Here is a 21,976-nt window from a genome sequence, read left to right as displayed (position 1 = left end):
TCCCCCACAACCGTCGTCTACCTCCCGTTGGCTATTTGTCGTACTTCTAATTTTAAATCACAAACATCACGAGTAAAATTATGGTTGAACAAACTTAGGTCGTTAATTAATTTATTTCATTATATTTTTTATTGTCATATACTATGTTGTATTGCAATTTATTTTATTGTAAAGTTTAAAACCATGATTTATACAACCGGGTGCTAAAGGTAGCAGGGGTAGCGTTTAGGTGATCCGGCGGTTATGATCATATTTTTTTTAAATGGTATGGTATCATTCTAAAAATATGATATTTGTTTTTATCAATCGTGATGACCCACTACATCTTTCACGATACAATGTTTCTTGTGTTGTAAATATACAGAACTAATAATATCCATGACTATTAACCAACATCACCATCATAAAACCACCCATCGACATTATTTTTTCCATCACCACTGATATTATCGCCTCCACCACCACCGCTTCTACCATCTACTACTTCTTCCACTACTAACCACTAATTTCTATTGATACAGTAAATTTTATTAAAATTATTTAGTAATATAAAATACATACTTATTAGATTAATTAAGAGGATATTTAATGATGAAAATTTGATAAATTATTCATTATGAGAGATTAATGAGACACTAATTAATAAAGCTCTCATAATGATTAATTTTAATTAGAGCAATCCACAACCGTGGATTTTAACTTTCCGTTGAATGCTCTCTTTATCTAGGCCAAGTTGTCCAAACTTTGTGTTGTATTCTTGACATATATATATATAGGATAGTTTCGTCATTTAAAAAAAATAAGTTCTATCAACCCCGCACATATCTGGTCTGTAACGTACGTAGTTAATTTTGGACCTCCTGGTAAACTGGGTTCAACCGAAGGATCAGCCATTAAACAGGTCCACTAGATTAGTATAATTCCTACTTAAACTAAGCCATGAACCTGCGTGGGTTTTAATCCCACTTCCTACAAAAAACCGACCCTTTTTCTCCTTTCCTTTTCTGCCACCATGAATATCTCCAAACAACATACACTCCTCGGTGGTGCTCATACACAAACGCCGAGAAGACACTGTAATTCGATTCTTGGTTTCTTGCACACTTCTTGGGTTCTGAATCTGAAAGAAAACGACAACGAAATTCATTTCTTCCCCAATTTTTGAGTTTTGAAAGAAATAGAGATCAAGATTATAGAGAATGACAACCATTAGAAAGATCTGCTGCAATGATTTGTTTGAAATAACCCATATGTCGATGGAACAGTTAACTATACTTGGCAAAGAAGTAAGAATTTTTCTCTACTTGGATCTATTTATTGAATTTCCAATTAACTGATAAAATTTATGTATGTTGTTACAGGGAATAGGATTTTTTCCTTTGGAAGCGTCTCTGGAATGCATGGCGAAGTTCTCTGATTACATTCTTGTTGCTGTATCCCCTGGCAATCGAATTAAGGGTTGCAGTAAGTAATTCTTTTTCTTGTTTTCAGTTTCTTTTATTCATTTCTTCAATCTTACTCGGTTCTTGATTGTGATTCATGTTTAGTTATGGAATTAGGGTTAAACGAACTTTCTTTTTGTAGGCACTGCAGTTATTCAAAGAAATAATAATCAAAAGCATTGAGAGATAACTGAGACGAATTGTCAGTCTGTAGACTTGGTTGAGGCGTTTATCAAGATAATAGAGGAGAAGGCTGACAAAATGTATGTTCTATCTGGTACTAATTGACACTTTTTCATTGCAAGATTATGTTTGTTAGTCCTGTTTTTTGGTTCTACTTTAGGGTCTAATGGAAAGCATTCTTAATTTTAAACAGTGATAAGGTAGATCATTTGGAAATATGGTTGCCCTCCACCGCCAGCGAGCACACTGTAAACTACTTGGCACAAGTAAGCATCTTTGTATCATAACTTTGATTAATGTTTAACATGCTTTAGATGATACAAGATGGTCAATTTCAGTAATTCGTAATGTAGGCGATGGATACTTCACTATGTTGTGATACTAATTTTATGTGAACCTTCAACTGTCGGAGTTTGAGTAGAGTAGTAAGCTTTCCCTAACAAAAAGACTCGGTTATGCTGTAAATTGGCATCTAGATGAAAAATACCCGGAGCCTAGATTAGGTGCTAGCTAATTAGTGACTGGCACATTCCTCTGAAATATGGACCACCAGCGAGCAATGTGCGAACTTCTTGGTACAAGTAAGCATTTTTGTATCATAACTTTGATCAATGTTTAACATGCTTTAGATGGTACAAGATGGTCAATTTCTGTATTTTCCTAATGTAGGCAATAGATTACTTCACTGAGGTGTAATTTGAACCTTCTTTTGTTGGAGTGTTTGAGAAGAGTTGTAAGCTTTCCCGAACAAAAAGACTCCGATATGCTGTAAATCGGCATCTAGATGAAAAATACGCGGAGCCTAGATTAGGTGCTAGCTAGTTGGTGACTGGCATTCCTCTGAATTTCCAGTAATGAGGAGTGTCCAAGCCTGTACCAAGTCATTTCAGTTGCCGAAATCTGCTTGCTCCCCAGGCTCAAGCCCACACCAGGACAGTGTACAATAACCACTCTTAATCAAATTTTACTGAACAATCTTTTTTCATTTCTTGAATGTTGAATCAGTCATCCTGTCAGTCATTGATTGTTGAATACCATTTTTTTCTTCAGCTTGGGTTTACTTACGAAGGCAAAAAGCTTGATGGTGAGGTAGGAAGTATGACGAGTCTCCTTCCATAACCCGAATTTTAAATCACACAGGCCAGCTATGATTTCATATCGACAACAAACACTTGCATGTAAATAATCTAAAACTAGTCTTTATGTTTGGTAGGTCATAAAGTACTGAAGAAAGACTTGTTAGGAAACAGAATTGCAGCAGCTCAATCATAACAAGTCTGGTGCAGGAGAAGCCACAACAATGAGAGGCCTCTAAAACTGGATTCCCGCTGCCTCCTTCAGCAATACTAATAGTCAATTAAATGAGATTTGTGACAATGATACATATACACGTTATAATAGTGACAGCGGTATACAACAATATGTGATAAGTAGGATGTCAAGGTGAAAGCTAGGTCTTACATTGTATGGATTCATCCCGTACTTCTGTTATAACGCTGTTGGAAGAGGGTGATAAGTAGTCTGCCATCTAGAGGACCTGTAGGTGTTAAGTGAATCTGTTGCCGGTCTTCATCTTGTGCAGGTGGCAATAAACTTTGTCGAGGTGGATTTAGAAATACATGATAATTCATTTGAAACCAATAAGCTTTGGAGTTACTTTGTGCATTTTTCTGTAAATTACTTGATTGTCATGTATCAGTATTTTAATAGATATAGTTTTTTAACAATTTATTCCAACACACCTGTGATCACATGAAAATACTGGATGAGTTGGCTAAATTTTTTCCTGAGAGTTACCTTTGTGCTATGTTCAACTAAAGATCAAATCTTTTACTATGACAAGCGAGCATGTTGGTAATTTCTTTTTAAATGTGCAGCATGTTGCACACCTGATCTTATAAAAAACAGCGCAAACATTCTGTTGGTAATTTCTTTTTCAAATGTAAGGGTACTGGGATATTTACTATAAGCTAGGGCGGAAATCAAACTAGATATTTTTAACCAACGGAGATCAAACTAGATATTTTTTTCTCGCTCACCGTACGACACCGTCTTGGAATGTAAACTGAGTAGTGCAAAAATTGGCAAACTAGATATTATCAGAGATTAAGTATTTCACATTGCAATGCTGGCCAAACTCATGAACTATTTATCAGATAAATTTTTTCAGCAAATTCTTGTCAGCTATAACCCAAAAATTGAAGCCTTGGAAAAGATATGTGACACCGTTATGCAGTTGACGGGCGTAGGATTCCCCTTTGGTAAGAGCTTCCTCTCCTTGAAAGATTTAGGAGAAAAAGAAGCTAATAAAATCTGAGATCAGATGAACATTTGCATTCTCCTGTCATTTTCTTTTGTCTTTCTGATTATTTGTACTTTTCTTCCGCCTTTTTTTCTTTTTTCTCTGACAACAAGTCTATTGTTTTTAGTTGGTTTTCTTTGATCTCTAATGCCCAAGACTCCAAATACACTAAAAAGAAGTCAACAAGCAAATCAAGCAGAGGCCTGGGCTTTGCTTGAAGCTATGCAACTGGCACGTACCCACGGATGGCATAATGTTATCTTGAGACAGAACTTAGGCATATGCAAGTTTCTTCATCAGCTTCATCCTCCTCATCATCAGAGTTTACCTCTGCTTACAAAATAAATAAAAAAATGCGATACTAATCCTGCCTGGTCGTGCGTGTATGTACATAGAAGTTGTAAAAAATCTGCTGATTCTCTAGCAAAAGCTGTTAGAAAGTATAGCCTTAACGAGGAATGGTGGACACAGACACCTTTGTTGTTATTTCCTCATTTAGCTACTGATATAACTTCTTTTTTTGTTTATCATGCTTGACAGATAGTTCTTTGGTTCAGGAATTTAAAAAACATACACATAACTGTAATTTGATAAAGGTTGGATACAGGTTTTACACAGCAGTACATCTTACGCAAATTAAGAAGCCCATCACAAGTAAAAAAACTCCTATCCTACAAATTCACATATAAATGCATTCCCGGAAATGCAAAAATTCATCATTTGTCGCCCTTTTGCCTCTCTATAGTTTCCAAAAAGCAAATGTCTATCGAAGTTTTTTATAACTTCATACCCAACTTCAGCACAATTTCGCGACTTTCATTTTCATGACTTTGTACACAGAGCCAAGTTCCAAGTCTTGATTATGGCTATTTATTAGTCATTCATGAAATTTATTAGGCATGGTCGAAATGTCAATGAATATTTTAAAGCTACAAAGATGGTAATTACGTCTGGTTCTTGCAAGCTTTCAACATTATCTTGAATTTGGACATGCAAATCTTATCTTGAATTAGCTTTGCAAATGGTGTAGTGTTTTGCTTCCAAAATTCTATCTGGAATTTGAATAAGATTTGCAAAGGAAGACAGAATTGCTTATAGACTTATCTTGGTACAAATTGGTCAATGACATGCCCTCATGAATACAACTTCGTCGCTTGACCATTATCAAACTCAATAAAATACAGTAATCTACATAGCTACTGTTCTATTATCAGCACTTGTACTGCAAAATTGTGGATCACAACTGTTTTGAAGAACAACTACAGTAATCTATATAACTACTATTCTATTATCAGCATTTGTACTGCAAAATTGTGGTCCACAGCATCCCTTCAAGGGCCTGAACTATTCACAAATTCCATAGCCTTCTCCTTCACGTATTCAACCCTTTCTTCATCACCACATGATTTCTCATATTCGAGATACTTCTTAAATAAGAACTGCATGAGTAAGCAACAGTGTCATGAATATCTATATCAAAAGAAAGCAGAAAATTGTTAATCGGAGTAGGATGATGTAATGGGCACCTTCATCTTTTTGGCTGGAAGACTTAAGCTTGTCGCTCTCTCAAACAATGCACGGATCAGGTCTACATCTCCAAGTCGAGTCTCCTGTTTGTGATAAAATTGATATATAAGAACATTATTTACATAAAAAATATAAACATATACATAATGGAACAAGGACTTACCTGATCTAGGTAGACACTCCACAAGTCGAGTCTTTTGGGGTATTCTCGCAGCATTTCCTCAAACATGGATCGACCTCTATCCGGCACACCGCACTTAAACTCAAGAATTGCACATTGAGAGATGAACTTAATATGCTTATGACGAGGGAGGCAAAGAAGTGCACGCTTGACTATTCCTTGAATTCCATCTTTTCCCTGATTAAGTAAGTTCTGTACTCGCCTTAACCAGACCTACAAATCCGTAACAAGTTTAAACCTACAAAGATCATTTTACATTCTGGGAGAGATATAACACACTAATATCTCCAAAATATACCTTGCAAGAGTGTTTGAACTTCTTTGACATTTGATCAAGAAGGTCGTTTGCTAATTTATGCTGTTCGGTCCTTTCATACATCCCTAACAACGCCACATGAACCTTTTTAGGATCACAGTACTGAAGAGCTCTTTGGAACGTCTTTGTGACAGCCTCCTGAAAGAATATCCATCAAAATAAAACATATTGAGAAACTATAGATGTAATGAATTAAATGAGTACACTAAAGCAGTTCATCGCTCTTACCTCACGAGGATTACCGTATTCATTTTCCAAATTGAAGTAAGCCACCCAAACATTTAACTTTTCAGCCTCTTCTCGGGTGTTTATCGTTCTCAAAGCCCTTTCACAACATAAAGTTAGAGGCAGGCCATCAGCACTAGTGAGGACAGTGAATATAAGGCGAAAACATATAGTATACACGTAGCATGTAAAGATTAGAAGTGAACAGCATAGGATTCATGTTCGGATAAACACACCTTTCAGCAATTGAGCGAGCCTTCTCAATATCAGCCAGAGACAGCATAAAAGCCATGTACTTTATCCAGACAAAGCTACTATTTGGTGAGATTCTCACAAATTTTTCAAATTCATCAGCAGTCCTAGGTATGTCTTTCTCAAGTAGTCTTTGTTCTGCCGCACTAACTTCTAGTTCCCTGTGCATGGAGTTTGAATGTCAGACTGGCTAAAAGTTTCCCAGTAACTATTTTTATTCCTAGTAAAGATAATATAACAAACTGACCTCTCTTCCTTCGCTTTTTTCCTCATGGGCCTCTTGTTTTTCTCAGCATTGACGTCTTCATCATTAACATGCTCCATCATTCCATTTTCGATGTTATCTAATTTAGAGTCATCTACGTCATCAAGAGTAACCTCTAATGGAAGAACAGGATCCCCTGATTCTAATTCCAAAACAAATGGGTATACTTGATTTGTGCAATCTTCGTCTACAGAGAAGTTGTCAGGAATGTCGTTCTCTTGCAGTGTCTGAGAACCATCAGAGTCGCTATCACTTTCGATGGCTTCACCAGAATCTTGGTTTGACATAAGGTCAACACTGGCATCATCATGCACATCACCAACCGCAATCAGATTCTTCATTCCAAGTGATATTCGATGCTGTTCAGGGTCCACCTGATGAAGCAACCCAACAGAAGAAAATGGAACTCAAACTTACCACATTTGCTGAAAATAATAGTATAATATTAAAAATCATTTTACCGAGCACTATGGATTCTTCAAAGACTCAAAATGTGTTTACCTTCAGAATCTTTGCTTTAACTTTCTCTCCAGCTCTATATTTGCTGTCAATGCTCTCAGTCTGTTCATCAGCTAGCTCTGATTTATGGCACAAACCAACCTACAGAACGTATATGAAGATACGTTAAAGCAAGGGCTATAAAATCCTGCATACCTGAGTCAACTCCACAAATCTAAAATAGCCAGCATTTATAAAATAGAATATCAAAATATATTCAGCGCAGACACAAGTAACCTATATTGCAAAGGTCAAGATACCACCTTGTATAATAAATAAACAAGCAAACAAGGTGTATCATATTGCAAAAACATAAAAGACATTCTAAGGTATCTTCAGTAGTAGCTAAAGCAAAGAGATAGTAAAACACTGCACCTATGGCAAGCTATTTTAATCATACTCACCATGTTCGTCTGATCAATTCTAATAAATAAACCATATGTCTCAACTCGCTTAATCCTGCCTGAGATAACATCACCAACACGTAGACTCTTAAAATCACCCACGTCGGATTTCAAAGACCTATTTGCAGACCCTGTCTTTAAGCTTACTTCAACTCTCTTGGACAGAGGTTCCACAGACAACACCCTGCACATAATAATCTCTTTAGAATTGGAAATTACCAAATAGATCATTACTCCTATTTTAGTGTTTACGGTACTTACTTCCCATTTACAAGTTTCCCCACGGGAAATTCCATCTCTGGGTTTTCAATGAAACCATCAGACAAGTTAGAGAGAAGAATTTTCGCATCTATCTTCCGGGAGAGCATAATAAAACAACCCTTTGGCATTAAATCCTTAACATAGCCCTACAAGAGAAAAAATTATATCAGCGTCCAAAATCCTTTCAAGGAAAGATCCGGTAAGATCTAAAGGATCAGAATCAAATTAACGGAAACGGATAAATCATGAATCTGAACAGCAGGGGCTACATTATACAATCAGAATATACGACAGTGGTACATTTCAAATGGAATTCGAACATGCTACCAATCATTACTTAAAATATACTTATTAAATATCATAAAATTGTCCGACTAGTCACTAAAGTTCCAGCTAAGCAAGTGATTTAACAAAATAAGTAAAATTTTATACACGGCTTCTTGGAATTCTTGGGTTTTCAACCTTTGAACTGCACATGGCACACTATAGTTTCAATATGATAACTCAAGAAAATACATTTAAATACTTCCAGATTTTTGTTGCAATTATTACCCACTTAAAATAAGTTTTAAGTAGAGTTTATCTAGGCTTAAACCACCTACATAGAGTTACCTGCTTTCTGTGCTTTTATTATGTCAATTACCTAATAAAAGCTCCAGACACATCAAGAATGAAAATCAATACATACTACGCCTATATATTATACAGTGTTCCATCGAAGAGTTCTATTTCATACCTGAACAACCATATTTGGATGAAGCTCCTCTATCCTTTCAAACCGCTTGTTAGAATCCCTAATAATCATAAACACGGAGACTCTTATTTCCAAAGTGGAATACATTATACTGAAACTATATTATCAACAAAAACTTAATAAGCAAATTACAGAAAACAGAACTTCAACATGAATTGATGATGGATGGGACTCAAAAACCTAACAACAAATGCAAGTACACGAAAAATAACTGACAGCTAAAATGAAGCATACTAACAATGAAGTAGTGATTGTCGTATTGTTGTTCCTTCTGCCATTTTCACCTACGCCCTATCCCATTATTCATGATCAAATGAAACATGGAAACAAGATTTCTTGCTTTCCAGAAGCTCATAGGTAATTTGAGCAACATATTCTTGCAAGCAGTCCAATCAGAGATACTTCTAGAAAGTATGCAAACCAAGAAAGAAAATTCTCATGGACATGAATTTTCAGTAATACCCTTTTTACTTATCTATACTAGTAAGCATACATGTGATTTGTGCAAAACCTAAAATACTGAACCACCTGAACTGCACTGATATAAATGACTGAAAGTTAAATACTTACACATCAGTATGAAGTTCCGAAGTGCCCCGAGTCTCAATCTCTTGTAAAGACATACGTAATGATAAATCAAAGTGTGCGGTGCCCTTAAGAGAGCGACCTATTTCTAGGACCTTATACTTGACAATCTGCCCTTCCTGGAATCCAAGAAGTGGGTTTGGCATCCAACTATCTGTAAGTTCAGTAAAATGAACCTTTCCAAAGAGATGAGGTCCGATTTGCACAAGCAGCCCACCAGCACCTGGAAGTATTTTTGAAATTCTACCAGCACGAACATCACCTTCATGTACATGTTCGCTAACATTCTCAAGAGCATCAGTATCAAGAGTTCCTTTGGAGACAATTGATAAGGGGTGCAAAATCAAGCGTATTAAATTCTTCTCCTTGTGAACACTTAAAATATGACCAGTCACACCTTTTCCAACAGGAAACCGCTTTTTGATATCACAAATTTCAGAAGGCTCGGTCGCACTGTCTAGAATAAATAGCTTAGCCGTCATATGACGAGACACTGTTAACCAGACCCATTCACCGTCCACCTTTACAACATACCCAGTAATGCATTTTCCAATTGAAAAATCAAACTCCTTAGTCATCAGCTTGTCGTCAATTTCTTTGGGTCCTGGAAAAGAATCACAAAAATATATATACGAAACATAGAGAAAAAAGTACCTCCGGGAAAAGAAAAGTGACAAGATAGCAAGAAAAAGGAACACTACATATTTGTAAAACAGCTAACTAAGATTATCAAAACAAACCATAGGAAATTCGTACAGAAAGTTCATTCAACATAAAATACTAACGTTGAACATATTTATTCCGTAATTATTATTACCTGAAATCAATGACGGCCGGATGGAGAGTTCCCATTGGGTCTTTTTACTCTTCTTATCTGACTTTTCAACGATTCTTGCCGTCAGTACTTGCCCAACTTTAATTTTACTAAATGCACCCTCCACAATATGTTCATCACTGGCCTACACGAGTATGTAAGATCAAGATCCAGTACAACACCATAAGCTAGAATCTAATACGTGCGAAATAGCAGTGACAAACACAGTTAATTATTGAACTCCAAAATAAAAATGTTCACCTCTGTTACATGCACTCTCCCATGGAAATTTACTCCAAACTTCAAACGCAGTTCTAGAGGCCTTATGTCGGTAACCTGGAGAAAAAAGAACTATAAGAGAAGTTGTTTTCCAAAGAATATGTAAAAGGAACAATGTCTTAAAGAGTACGGAAACAAAAGGTATACCTCTGCCTCAACAAGTGAGCCAACATTGTAACTGGACTTTTTCTTGGCCCTTTTCGAACTGGAAGTCTCAACAACCTCCTTCAGAGATTTCAGAAGCAATAGAAGTCTCCCAGTCGCAGATGAGCTAGGAAGATCCTCAACAGTGGCAACCACACTGCATTTAATAGAACCTCTCAAGCTATTACCCATTTTGAACAAGCAAAATGTAAAAAAGAAACAAGACATAAAATCCGTGATTTTTGGGGACAACGCATGCGGCGAGGCATAGGATATAGCTATGGAGGCCGTGGCGCCAGATAATAATAACCTCCCTAAAAGTTAATAGTTATGCAATATCTTTAAGCGCAAATACAAAGTTAAATGAAATTGAAGATTAGGCCTTCATATCCGGTGAAAAAAGTACGTTTAACTGTAAATAGAAGCCTAAAATGCTACATATAGGGGGTTTTGAAGAGGCATAATAAAGAGGTCAGCCGAAAAGTGTCTAACGTAAAAACCACGAACACCTCCCGCAATCAACATCTCTAACATATAACCAAACATTATAAAAGAATGCATTGTTCACATTCAGAGAAGAAAACATCACTATCACAGAAGAATCAATAAAGATAAATTGCAGGCAGAAATTTTGGAAATATGCAAACCTTTGGCCATTCACGAAATGCTTGTTCGGAAGCTTCTGCGTATTGTAGTCAGCTATTGATGCATAACCTATGGCATGATCAAAATCTGGTATGGAGAGAACCTACATTCGATGATAATGAAATTCAGATAGCATAAAATCAGTTGAAGTGCATCATAAGCCCATAAGCTCTGCTAAGAATAAGAATGCCAGAAACTTCTACAAGAAAGCACTTACCAAGTAGTTCTCTTTGACAAGCTCTACAACTGCATTAACAGTTTGATGCAACTCCATATCCACAGATTTATCTCTCTTACGTTTCTGAAGTAAGTCAAAAGACATGAACATCAGGACTTCAGTAAACACAATGCATAGATAAGAACTTCCTCTTTAGACTTGAAAATCAAGTTTGCATATCTCCCATTTAAAAATACTCAACATTTTAATCTTCGTCTTAATATGGGTAAAGTGAAGCTATTAACTCGAGACATTAAAAAAGTAATAACAAGAGTTTGTAATGATACGTTTACACGAGAACTGGATCGGCCTTGACATTGTGCATGGGTGGGAGTCTTAAACGAGTTTCCATTAAAACTGATTCTAAATGATTAAGTTAAGAACTACCTTCTTTGAGGCCTTGTTATCACCGCCATCTTCTTTGACCCGACAAACCAACTCAGGTTTTAGAGACAAATCTACAAGGCGCTCAGACTTATTAATGTCAAGAACAACAGCACGAACAATAGACCCTTTTTCAATACTCGTTCCACCTACTGAAAAGAATGACACGGAGCTTATTAGAGCACAAAGTAAGACATGAAAAAGCTTACCAGCTATCAAGGGAACAGAGAGAATTGACAGTATACGTCAAGACATTAAAATTCAAATGCATGAAAAAGGGGTCGGCAAAAAAAAACCTACTCTGATAGTGAGTAATAAAACCAAAAACATCGGTCTGCTGCTTAAAACGAAGAACAACCCCAAATTCTTTGATCTCGTGAATCACTCCTTCAACAACACTCCCTATATTAAAAGATTCCACCCATTTGAAATCAATATTTTTGGGGTCCGACATTTGCATTTTAGCAATCTGCATCATAAAGTTAGACAATTATCAGTACTGCTACCAATTAGTATTACGTGTACACCAACAATAACTTAAGCGAACATAGTACAGAACTGGGTGGTGCTGATAGGCAAAAAGAAACAAAATCAGATGGAAATACGTAATTGATAAATTCATTGTTAGTGATAATACAACCAGCACCCTGGCATAGAGTAAGAATCATACATCCTCAAAGTAAATCACAAGGTAGTACCACATGAGAGACAACAAGTAACTTTCCCTTTGCACAATTAAAATCAAGAATTTTCATCTCATACAGGCAATTATCGAGAGAGGATGAATAAACTGAAGACACCTATGTATGTGTTACCTTATCCTCCAGAACAAAATATCCCTGAATAAAGGACGTGTCAGTTGAAAAACAAGACGACTGCTTCAAGGAGAGTGTTATTCTGTTTGTGTCACTGTTAACCTGAAAGTAACCGCTACCAGATCAAACAACAGCTAAGTATGGTTCCAGATATATACAGCTACTAAACCAAATTATGTCCACTTACAGTTTCGACATGACCACGGACAGATTGTCCAATGTCGAAGGCTTCAGATATATCAGTTCTTTGGTCATCTAGAGCCTGCAAGGAAATCAAGAAATCAGGCCAAACATCATGATAGCAGATTACTAATAGTATGTAAGCCAACAGAAAAACCTAAATATTTACTTTATTTTTAGGAGAGAATCCTGTCAACCTCCCAAGAAAACGAACAAAGCAGCCACCTTCAATTGAGTTGCAGACATATCCCTGATTATCAAGAAAGGGGAAGTTATTTCTACGAAAATAGTAGGATGACTAATGTTACACCCTATGAAGAGAGAAATTAACCACCATGCAAGCTTCTTACATGGACTATGGAATGAGGATGAATCTGTGCAATATCCGAAGGAAGCTCATTAGCTGAGTTGATAAGAGAAAGTTTCGCAGAGAGTATCAAACTGTTGCCATCAACATCTGCAAGTAGATGATGAAAATATCAAACCTAAGCAAAATTAATGTTTCACATAGTACGTGGATATGATCCACTCAAGAGTACAAACAGTCCAGTAACATTGCACGCGCCTATCATTAGATTAAAACACGTGCTGAAAGACAATTAGTTATACACAACTCGAACTTACTAATTCTTTCTTTAATGCCTCTTTGTAAACATTAGGGAACCTGAAGCATACTCCTAAAAACTTTGATTTAGCAAAAATTTAAAATAAAAACAGAAGACAACCAAAAAAACAAAAAATTGTGAACAGCTTCCAAGTTAAAACTTAAAACTATAAATTTGTTATATTCTTTACTGTTATTTTACAGTTTCTGACAGATGTTACACCTTAAAACAGGAACCAAGTTCTTTCAGAAATGGAATAGAACTGACAAAATAGAGGAGTTTTGGATCCAGCTATTTGAGACCTCGGACCTGATAAAGAGCATCTCAATAGTAAAATGTTGTCACAATGTCAAAAAAATTCTACACTAAGCTTTCATCTTTAATTTCCTTCAATAAACTGTATCAATACCTCCTCCATACCATAGCTCACCAACCTCCTTCATACCATAGCTCACCAAAGATGTTACTACACACACATGACTCACATGACAACTACATACGAAAGACATGTTTCTCGAGTATGTCCACTGAATGTACAATGTACTGAACCAAAATTTGGAAATGATTGCCAATTGTGAGCTTACCTAGAACCACAAGTTGATCAAATTCATGCCCAGGCTTCAACATAGACTTCATCAAAGTAGTGTGCGCTACAGAGCGAACAGAAGGATTAGCGAAATAACTTTTGAAAAAAAAAGATACAATATCCAAACACTAATGAAAACAGGTACCTTGGTGGTCCGCCAAATGTTCAGCGAGTATGGTACCCTTCAAATAACCTTTAGCATTCACTTTCACGATAACTGCATTAGGAGTCAAGCGCTCAACAACACCAGAAACCACGCTACCCAACTTTAATACAGCATCTTCTGATGTTCTGTCGGGAAGAAGTCAAGAAAAGAATATTAAGCTGGAGATGTTACTAACTTCGCAAGATGGAATGGTAAATTTTTTGGGAAGAAAATAGCAGTAACAGGGAGCACCATTTATAATGGTTTTTATAATATAAAGAAGATAAAAAGAAATACCAGATTCTCTAGCTGAACAACATAACCTAATACAAAAATTCTAATCGTGTTCCAAAGTATAAGCTTCTGCGGATATGCGAGGCAAGCCATTATCAGTAAGCATTCTATAACAAAATTATATTATATTCCTTGCCGAACACCAATAGCATATAAGCTAGTAGGCCTTCAGAACTTGAGAACTTAGATTGAGGTGTGCCACCGAAGGTTTAAGGAAACGGCAGGGAGAGGCATTTTCCGATGGAAATGCGAGACATTGCCTCACATTGTGACTTTAACAAGTTACCAACTAGTCCTACTTAAAGTTGAACATGCTAAACCTACTGCCCTAAATAAGAAATAAGAAAATGTATTGTCTTCTCTTTATGCTACAGCCTACAGTAGCCTCCACTACGTTTAACCTTCTCTTCACACTTAACACTTGTGCTTGAATGGCATTTATCTTAAAGACCATCTGTAAAGCCTTTACAAGAAAGGTCACAGTCTCAAATACGCCTTGCTCAGTTAAAGATTCTTTATGCACAAAAATCAATAGGCTAACCTTCAAAGCTAGTGGAGACCAGACTTCACAACCGTCGATTTAAAGAAAAGAAGTTTATAAACTCCTTCTCTTCTAAAGCTTACACTTGTATGGGAACTTTGAATTTCTTTAATAAAAGGTGGATTAAACGCTCTCGACAGGATAGGGGGGGATGCCAGACCCCTTTGTTTGAAAGATTCATGACACCCCCATTTCTTTTCTTGGTTCTAAGGAACTACTTTAGATTCTTACCACATTTAAGAGATAGTCAACCCTCATACACGCTTTAAAAAATGTATAATTGGCACCTTCATACACATATAGATATAGAATTCAAACACAGGGAGAATGAAAGCGAACCTTGTTGGAGACATAAGAAAACTAATGTTGATCCTCCGGGAAGAAGGAACTGCACTCATTACCCTACATTTCACGACTTGTCCAGCATGATACATTGAACTTGCTTCGCAGCCTGGGTCTAATCCAAGTTCAGATCTGATTAAGACAGGAAATAATCAGCTAATGAATAAAAAGATCAAATAATATATTAGGAGGCTTAGGAGGCTTATAGAGTAGTTAATCATCAGACCTCTCTATCTATATCTAACAACACAAGTCCTGAATGACAATGGTCAATAATTACCAAAAAAAAAAAAGATAACGTAGAAAAGTTGCCTAGTTACGTTCTTGAAAAGGGCAAACTGGTTGCTCTTTATCCACGGACTAATTTCGTATACATACGAAGAAATCATGAAGTAAGTAGATGCAATTACATAGCGTAGTGCTGACTAAGATCATCACATATGCACAAATGCACAAGAATGAAATGTATAGACATGTAAACAAGTTTAAGGTGTGTATAACAGCAAGGATTGGTTATATAGAACAACTAACCGACGAGCAAATCCCTGCACTCCATTGTAGAAGTTCACAAGGCACCCATGTGTTTCAACTTTTTTGATCCATCCATGTGTTATCAGTCCCTCAGTAGCATCGTCATATGAACTAAGAATAGCAAGCTTCGACTTGACCTGAAGAAAACACAGCAAACAAGATAGGAAGATAAGAAAATTCATGGGCGACTTCCAGTAAAGGGGATGAAATACTGAGGACAGACCAACAGAGATCCTAATGCATTAACAATAACACAAGAAACAGAACATACAAGAGTCTTTTTGTGTGTGACTGATATAAGCCTGGACTTGAAACCTAGCACTCGAAATGCTAAATCCGCTCCAACCTACACAGAACAATTGCCACAATGATAAAAAAAATTGATTCTTTTCACACATACAATGCAGTTAGAAGGTAACAGACAATGAGAGTAATTTATACCAAGAGAAAATACCTTGAATTTCTTCCTAGGCTTTGGGACTTCAAGTTCTGACATGTGTGTAAGAGGACAAAGTGCCTTCACACCAGTCGACAGCTGCACATAAGCACCAAAGTCCCCGACGGAGGTTACCTTCCCCTTGACAACCATACCTGGCTTGGCATCTGAGTGAGTGAAAACTGATCCCTCAAATGCACTAGTCTGGATAAAGTAAGCAGAATGGTGGAAGCAAATTAAGAAACCACACTTTGAATACTGAATACTAAAAAGAACTAGGCTTGTATAACAGAAGCAGAATGGAAATGCAAAACAGTTCAGTTCGTTACATACAATATATTGTTAGCAAGGGGTCACACTTGTAGTCTGTATAAATTTGCAAATATTACATGAGGCAAACCATTTGAATCCAGGCACCAACAATATTAATACCTTGGCGGATAAATTCTCTTTATGTAATTTTAAGGCTTCTAATCTTAGTGGGCACCATGCATGCAGAGAAAATATATATTAAGGGCAAGACACAACCTTCAAGATACCCAATGCAAGTCCTTCCAAGTGCCTGAATCCTAGAATACGAGCACGGACAGAATTCCCCTCCTTGTACTTCTTCTCCAGCTTCCGAACTTCCTCATCAGCCACGTCAGATATCTAAATTTAGAAAAAGAAGTTTCAAAACAGCAGGTATGGTCTAACTGGTGAAAAACATATGGGAAAATCAACAGAAAATAGATGCAATGATACGAACTTACACTAACATATGCCGGAGTTGGTATCGGAGTTGAAGGAATCTCTAGCAGCAGGCCCAACCCTCTATCAACTCTAACTACACGGGCGCCATCATAAATATCACCAGTTTTAACATGCTAGAGACAAACCACATCATTAGTCAGGCAACAAAAGACATTGACAAAAATCACAATCTCAACCATTACATCATAAATGCAAAGCAAAATGAATCACGGATCAACTTCTTCTAGGGTCACTAAACAGGCAAAGTTGGTGACACCCACACGAAAATTGCCATTGACTCAACTCTTGGGCATACGAGTTTTACAAAGGTTCACAGACCTGAATTCATACACCTAACGAGAAAAGTGTGCAAGAGGTACGCCACTATGCCCTTATGTGCAGTATTGGTTGTAACAACTTATTACAGATTAAGATGATTGGAGTATAAAGATGCTGTAATACCACAATCTGAACAAGTTATTCAGTATAAAGATGCTGTAATACCACACAATCTGAACAAGTTTCTTTTTTAAGAGCAGTGCCCATTTGGCTTAACCCTTTCAAGTTCTTATTTAGCGTTTTATTTCTCGTGGGTCTGCTCATGGGGTTGAAAGCCAAACGTTTTGATGCTTACTCCTTATGCATCACACACCATCCAAATCTCTTAACATGTCACATTCATGCCTGAAGTACGAGGTTGATTCTATAATCTTCCTTAACAGTCCTTCTCTTTTGGCTTCCCGAATTCTGATGCCTTTAGGGCTAAAATACGCCCTAAACTAGGCTTTTGAGTCGTAAACTCTCTTAATGTTTTCAATTGATAAAAACACATAACATATTTAAGATTCTTGTTGTTTTTATCTCATGCAAATATTATTTTAAAACGTCCTATAAAAAGTTTTCAATCCACTAGCAAATAAAGCAGAAAAAATTATAGAGTAGACTTAATTTCTTATTATAGTCAGGTAGACTTACTGAAGGAGGAGCTTTGTTATGAACAAGGTGATGGTTCATGGTGAGACCAACAGCCCTAGTCGACGGATCGATAAATAATATCCGAGCATTTACCTACCCCAAAAATAAACACCAATCAGACGAAAATGCAGAAACTCGTGCATTAGTCATACCAAGGTCCAATTGGCAAGTTGCATATGGAGAAACATGCATACCTTCTTATTTTGTTCATAGTCCTCTTGCCACGTTCTGGTTGGAAAAGAATTTTGCAAATGAAAAACATCAGCCTGTTGAAAATATTAAACACGTATGTGAGATGATACAAGATGACCAACAGAAACTGACCAACAAGTTAACAGAGCTATGGTCTTACAGTTCCTGTGAAATAAGTAAGGAATGATAACATAATCCCATTTTCAAGGGTGGACTTCACACGAGCATTTATCATCATGCCTGGAACGAGCAGATCAATGGAAATTCCCTTAAGATCCTTGGTCTGTAAAATGCTGACAAATTAAAATACTGGACAGTCGAAATACAGAGTGGACAGAAAACAAAAAGAAAGTATGGACAATGATAGTGCGATAGCAGCATATGAAAGAGTAAAAGGCATACCACGGATTTAGACACAGTATCAGGGTCAGCACTCAAGTGAACAACCCTACGAGCCTTATCAAGGCTCTTAACAACTCCTTGTAATAATTGCCCAGCATTTCCCTTTATCTCGACTCCATCTGAGAAGAAACAGAATAGCCAAATTAATTATACAACTTGCTAGCCAAAACAATGTCTGACAGCTCTGAAGCACATCAACAACCGACAACAAAGTAAACAAACTCACACTTAATAGAATTAAAAACTAGATTATCCACGTAATGGAAAAGAAAAAAAATGGAGCCAGGATATATTTTGCTGTAATGGATTCAAATGTAACAGAAGCAAGAATTTTCATTTTAAAATCCACTTTCCGTTGTTTTTTTTTTGGGGATAAAAGCAAAACCCAACTTCAGATGATGATGAGCATCCGATTGCTTAAAGCCTAAATTCGAAGCCTTGCATTTTCTCCAGCAATACAAATAATAACCTAACAAAAGTATATTAACATGTCTACGCAAAGAAAATGCACAAATAGTCAAAGAGATACAAATTGTAACTTCACATTTTCTCACCTTTATTTTTCCTCGAAAGAAAACCAGTAAACGAAGAAGGCCCAAAATGAAGAATGTAACCATGGTCTTCAATGCTTTTCACGTATGCCATTAACACCTGTAGATAATGTACAGGCAAACAGAAAAATCAAATTCTACCAAACACTAACAGTTGAGTATTTGGAATGCAACATGTAGAATAGTTTTGTGCAGTACAAAAGTATGTCTGGAATTGCTTGGATCTGAGAATGCAATTCCCTCATGCAGATTAGACACACAACATTTCTTTGAAAACAACACAAAGTAAGTTTTCACCCGTATTCTTAATGGCTATATCATTTTATGTGTTGACCATCTAGGTACGGGATAATAATTTTACTCAAGTGATGAGACATGCTCTACTGACAGTCCAGCTAAAGAGAAAAATCAAATATCATAATCCCTATAACTTTTCAAACAATACTAACAATCATGTGGCTATCTACGAGACATACAATGAAGACAAAAGTTTAAAACAGCTTAGCATACTTAGACCGCTGAATATAATGCGTAAGAACATACCATCCCTTCTTGTATCGCATCCCATGTCAAGTCCTTATGCAGTACAGCAAGCCGCAAAGAAAGCCAAATCTTTTTCCTCCCTTTGCCCGTACCTTTACCTTCATCAACTTGTACGACGACGCAGGATACGAGTTCACCAGCATGAAATATGCTGGAAAGAAAGTTACCTTCTGAATCCTGCAATATGAGCAAAATTTATCACCCCCTCTCTTAACTTTATTGTCTTTCTACAGAAAGACAAGCCAAGTTTATCAAATGCAGGCAGTTGATACCTTAATTTGATTCTCTGCAATAAGGTCAGATGCCTCATCTGCTCGAACCAATCCACGTAATCCACCTGGGAGACTAACTGCTATATCTTTCTCATTTACTTCAGCAATAACACCCCAAAGCTTCATTCCAGGTGCAACATTCTGAAAAGTCAAAGAACTCATAAGTTCATCACCAATGCATGCAAACTACACACCAATGTGTTTGAGTAACCAACCTAAGTTAAAACGTTCATTTCCAGAAATTGCTAAAAAATTCTATTAGAAACTTAGTGATTTTATACCTTTAAAGTGATTCTATTAGCAAACCTAGGTAATTTCCCAGCAATACCATCACCAAAAAGTGAACCAAAATCAGCATCCTCAACTGTATCCTTTTTCTGCCTTTTACTCTTCTTTTTTGATTCTCTATATTCCGTCGCAAACTCAGCATCCACCTCCGCACGGATTTCAGACTCTTCACGCCTACTCAGAGTACTTCCTCCTCCTGCAAACAAAGTAAAAACAAGTGTGATTACAAATCATACTGTACTGATATTTGGTGTAACTAAGAAAACGATAAATATCTTACCACGAGGGAAATCAGGAACATCGTCTTCAACTTGAGGAATCAAATCGGGAGTTTTGGTAGAATCTTTAGATTTCTGTTTAGTTTTGGGTGTTTTTAGTGAATCCCCTAACTTTCTTTTCAGGGATTTATTCGGAGGTCCTGCCATTACAGAAAAGTTTACAGAGCTTCTAAAGAACCCTAAAAATATCGAGAGAGGGTATATATTGTTTTCAATGGAGGCGGAGAGGTGGGTTTAAGCCTTAAAGGGTTTTAGGTTTGGGAAATTTGTTGTTTGGTCCGCAGCTTATATAGTTATTTATAATAGGGTCCAATCGGATTTTTTATTTATCTAGAGGACCAAAATAACCTTGCATTTTTAGTGCCAAAAAAAATTAGGGGCGATTTTTTTATTCTCAACTCATAGACAAGGTTGTGGGATGTCCTAATGGTTTGGAGAACACCTAAATGCTTTTCTATAATCGGTAGTTTACGATTGGTTTTAGTAACCGATTATGATATCTATAATTGGTAATTTAGGATTGGTTTTACCAACCGATTATGACTGCGTTCTTCTCTTATTTTCTTTGTTTTGGAAAAAATAAATTTGGGACTACTATCAGAATCGGTATATAATAAACACCATATAACTATCGATTGTGAAAGTAGAGAAATCCGAAGTTTTATTTATTTTGCAAAAATTGAATTTGTTTTGCTAACACGATCAGTAGATTGTGAACATCACGAAACTACCGATTGTAAAAGCTGAAAAATTTTAAAATTTGGGGCTAGTATCACAATCGGTAGATAATAAACATTATCTACCTACCGATTGCGAAAATAGAGAAATTCCAAATTCCATTGGTTTTTGAAAATTTTGAATTTGGGACTACTACCACAATCGGTACATAAAGAACATCATGAAACTACCGATTATGTTTGTGTAGAGAATTTGAAAATTTAAGAATTTTGACAAATCCAATTTTGGGACTACTTTATAATAGGGAAGTTAAACGAACTTCATTTACTACCGATTATGTTAGTTCATTTACTACAGATTGTAATCGGAAGTTAAATAAATTATATTTACTACTGATTATGTTTGTGTAGATAATTCGAAAATTTAAGAATTTTTATACAATCCAATTTTGGGGCTACATTGTAATCGGAAGCCAATTAAATGTCATTTTCTATCGATTATAGATATATTTCTGCTAATTATTTTATAGTCGGTAGATGTGGTAATCCATTATCTACCGATTATGGGTGATTTAGCCATTAAAAAATTTCATGATGTTTTCCCGATTGTAAACTTAACTACCGATTCTGGTTAGCTTCTCCCGATTGTAAACTTAACTACCGATTATGAAGGGTAATTCGACGCTTAAAAAAAGCGGGAGATAATGGATAGCTTCATTTTACGTTTGGGTGACCCGTTTTTGTCCTATGTGTCGCCCCTAAAAATGCTAGGTAAAATAATTTAAAACAAGAAAATGACCTCGCTACCCACTTCCCAAATGTGTGTGCAAAAATAGTTTCTCTCCCAATTTATTTATTTTCCCCTTTTTTTCTTCTTCCCTCTTTATCTTTCTCTTATTCGATTAAGGTTAAA

The 21,976-nt window shown here is 36.4% G+C and overlaps 1 protein-coding gene and 1 long non-coding RNA gene across 3 annotated transcripts; one reads left to right on the top strand and one right to left on the bottom strand.

Annotated features, from left to right (window-relative positions):
* Window positions 1–1,026: 1,026 nt before the first annotated feature.
* Window positions 1,027–3,284, top strand: LOC113320345. Its single transcript, XR_003346054.1, has 6 exons — window positions 1,027–1,286; window positions 1,362–1,464; window positions 1,585–1,705; window positions 1,819–1,891; window positions 2,676–2,714; window positions 2,839–3,284. It is a non-coding gene; the product is annotated as an uncharacterized LOC113320345 (long non-coding RNA).
* Window positions 3,285–4,976: 1,692 nt separating this feature from the next.
* On the bottom strand, window positions 4,977–20,627 carry LOC113321087 (rRNA biogenesis protein RRP5-like). Of its 2 annotated transcripts, none has more exons than XM_026568970.1 (40): window positions 20,389–20,627; window positions 20,102–20,304; window positions 19,821–19,961; window positions 19,549–19,725; window positions 19,009–19,105; window positions 18,455–18,573; window positions 18,213–18,335; window positions 18,055–18,126; window positions 17,861–17,953; window positions 16,906–17,019; window positions 16,682–16,804; window positions 16,172–16,357; window positions 15,989–16,063; window positions 15,718–15,854; window positions 15,184–15,318; window positions 14,010–14,155; window positions 13,863–13,928; window positions 13,024–13,130; window positions 12,843–12,923; window positions 12,681–12,755; window positions 12,494–12,595; window positions 11,979–12,147; window positions 11,682–11,830; window positions 11,295–11,378; window positions 11,080–11,180; window positions 10,436–10,589; window positions 10,271–10,345; window positions 10,013–10,154; window positions 9,181–9,799; window positions 8,593–8,650; window positions 7,857–8,002; window positions 7,596–7,779; window positions 7,195–7,293; window positions 6,676–7,067; window positions 6,413–6,589; window positions 6,180–6,276; window positions 5,934–6,089; window positions 5,618–5,848; window positions 5,454–5,537; window positions 4,977–5,366 (listed from the first exon to the last, which is right to left on the bottom strand). In XM_026568970.1, exons 1-40 carry the CDS (start codon window positions 20,531–20,533, stop codon window positions 5,259–5,261), a joined length of 5,742 nt encoding a protein of 1,913 aa, XP_026424755.1. In that variant the 5' UTR covers window positions 20,534–20,627; the 3' UTR covers window positions 4,977–5,258. The 2 variants fall into 2 exon arrangements, with proteins under 2 accessions (XP_026424755.1, XP_026424756.1); XM_026568971.1 differs by having other exon boundaries at window positions 11,682–11,827.
* Between the last annotated feature and the right edge of the window lie 1,349 nt (window positions 20,628–21,976).

This window comes from Papaver somniferum, chromosome 11, assembly GCF_003573695.1.
Source record: "Papaver somniferum cultivar HN1 chromosome 11, ASM357369v1, whole genome shotgun sequence".
In the NCBI taxonomy this organism is placed as follows: domain Eukaryota; kingdom Viridiplantae; phylum Streptophyta; class Magnoliopsida; order Ranunculales; family Papaveraceae; genus Papaver; species Papaver somniferum.
The sequence above is the reverse complement of the archived record's forward strand: the minus strand, read 5'-3'. Positions and strand labels throughout refer to the sequence as shown.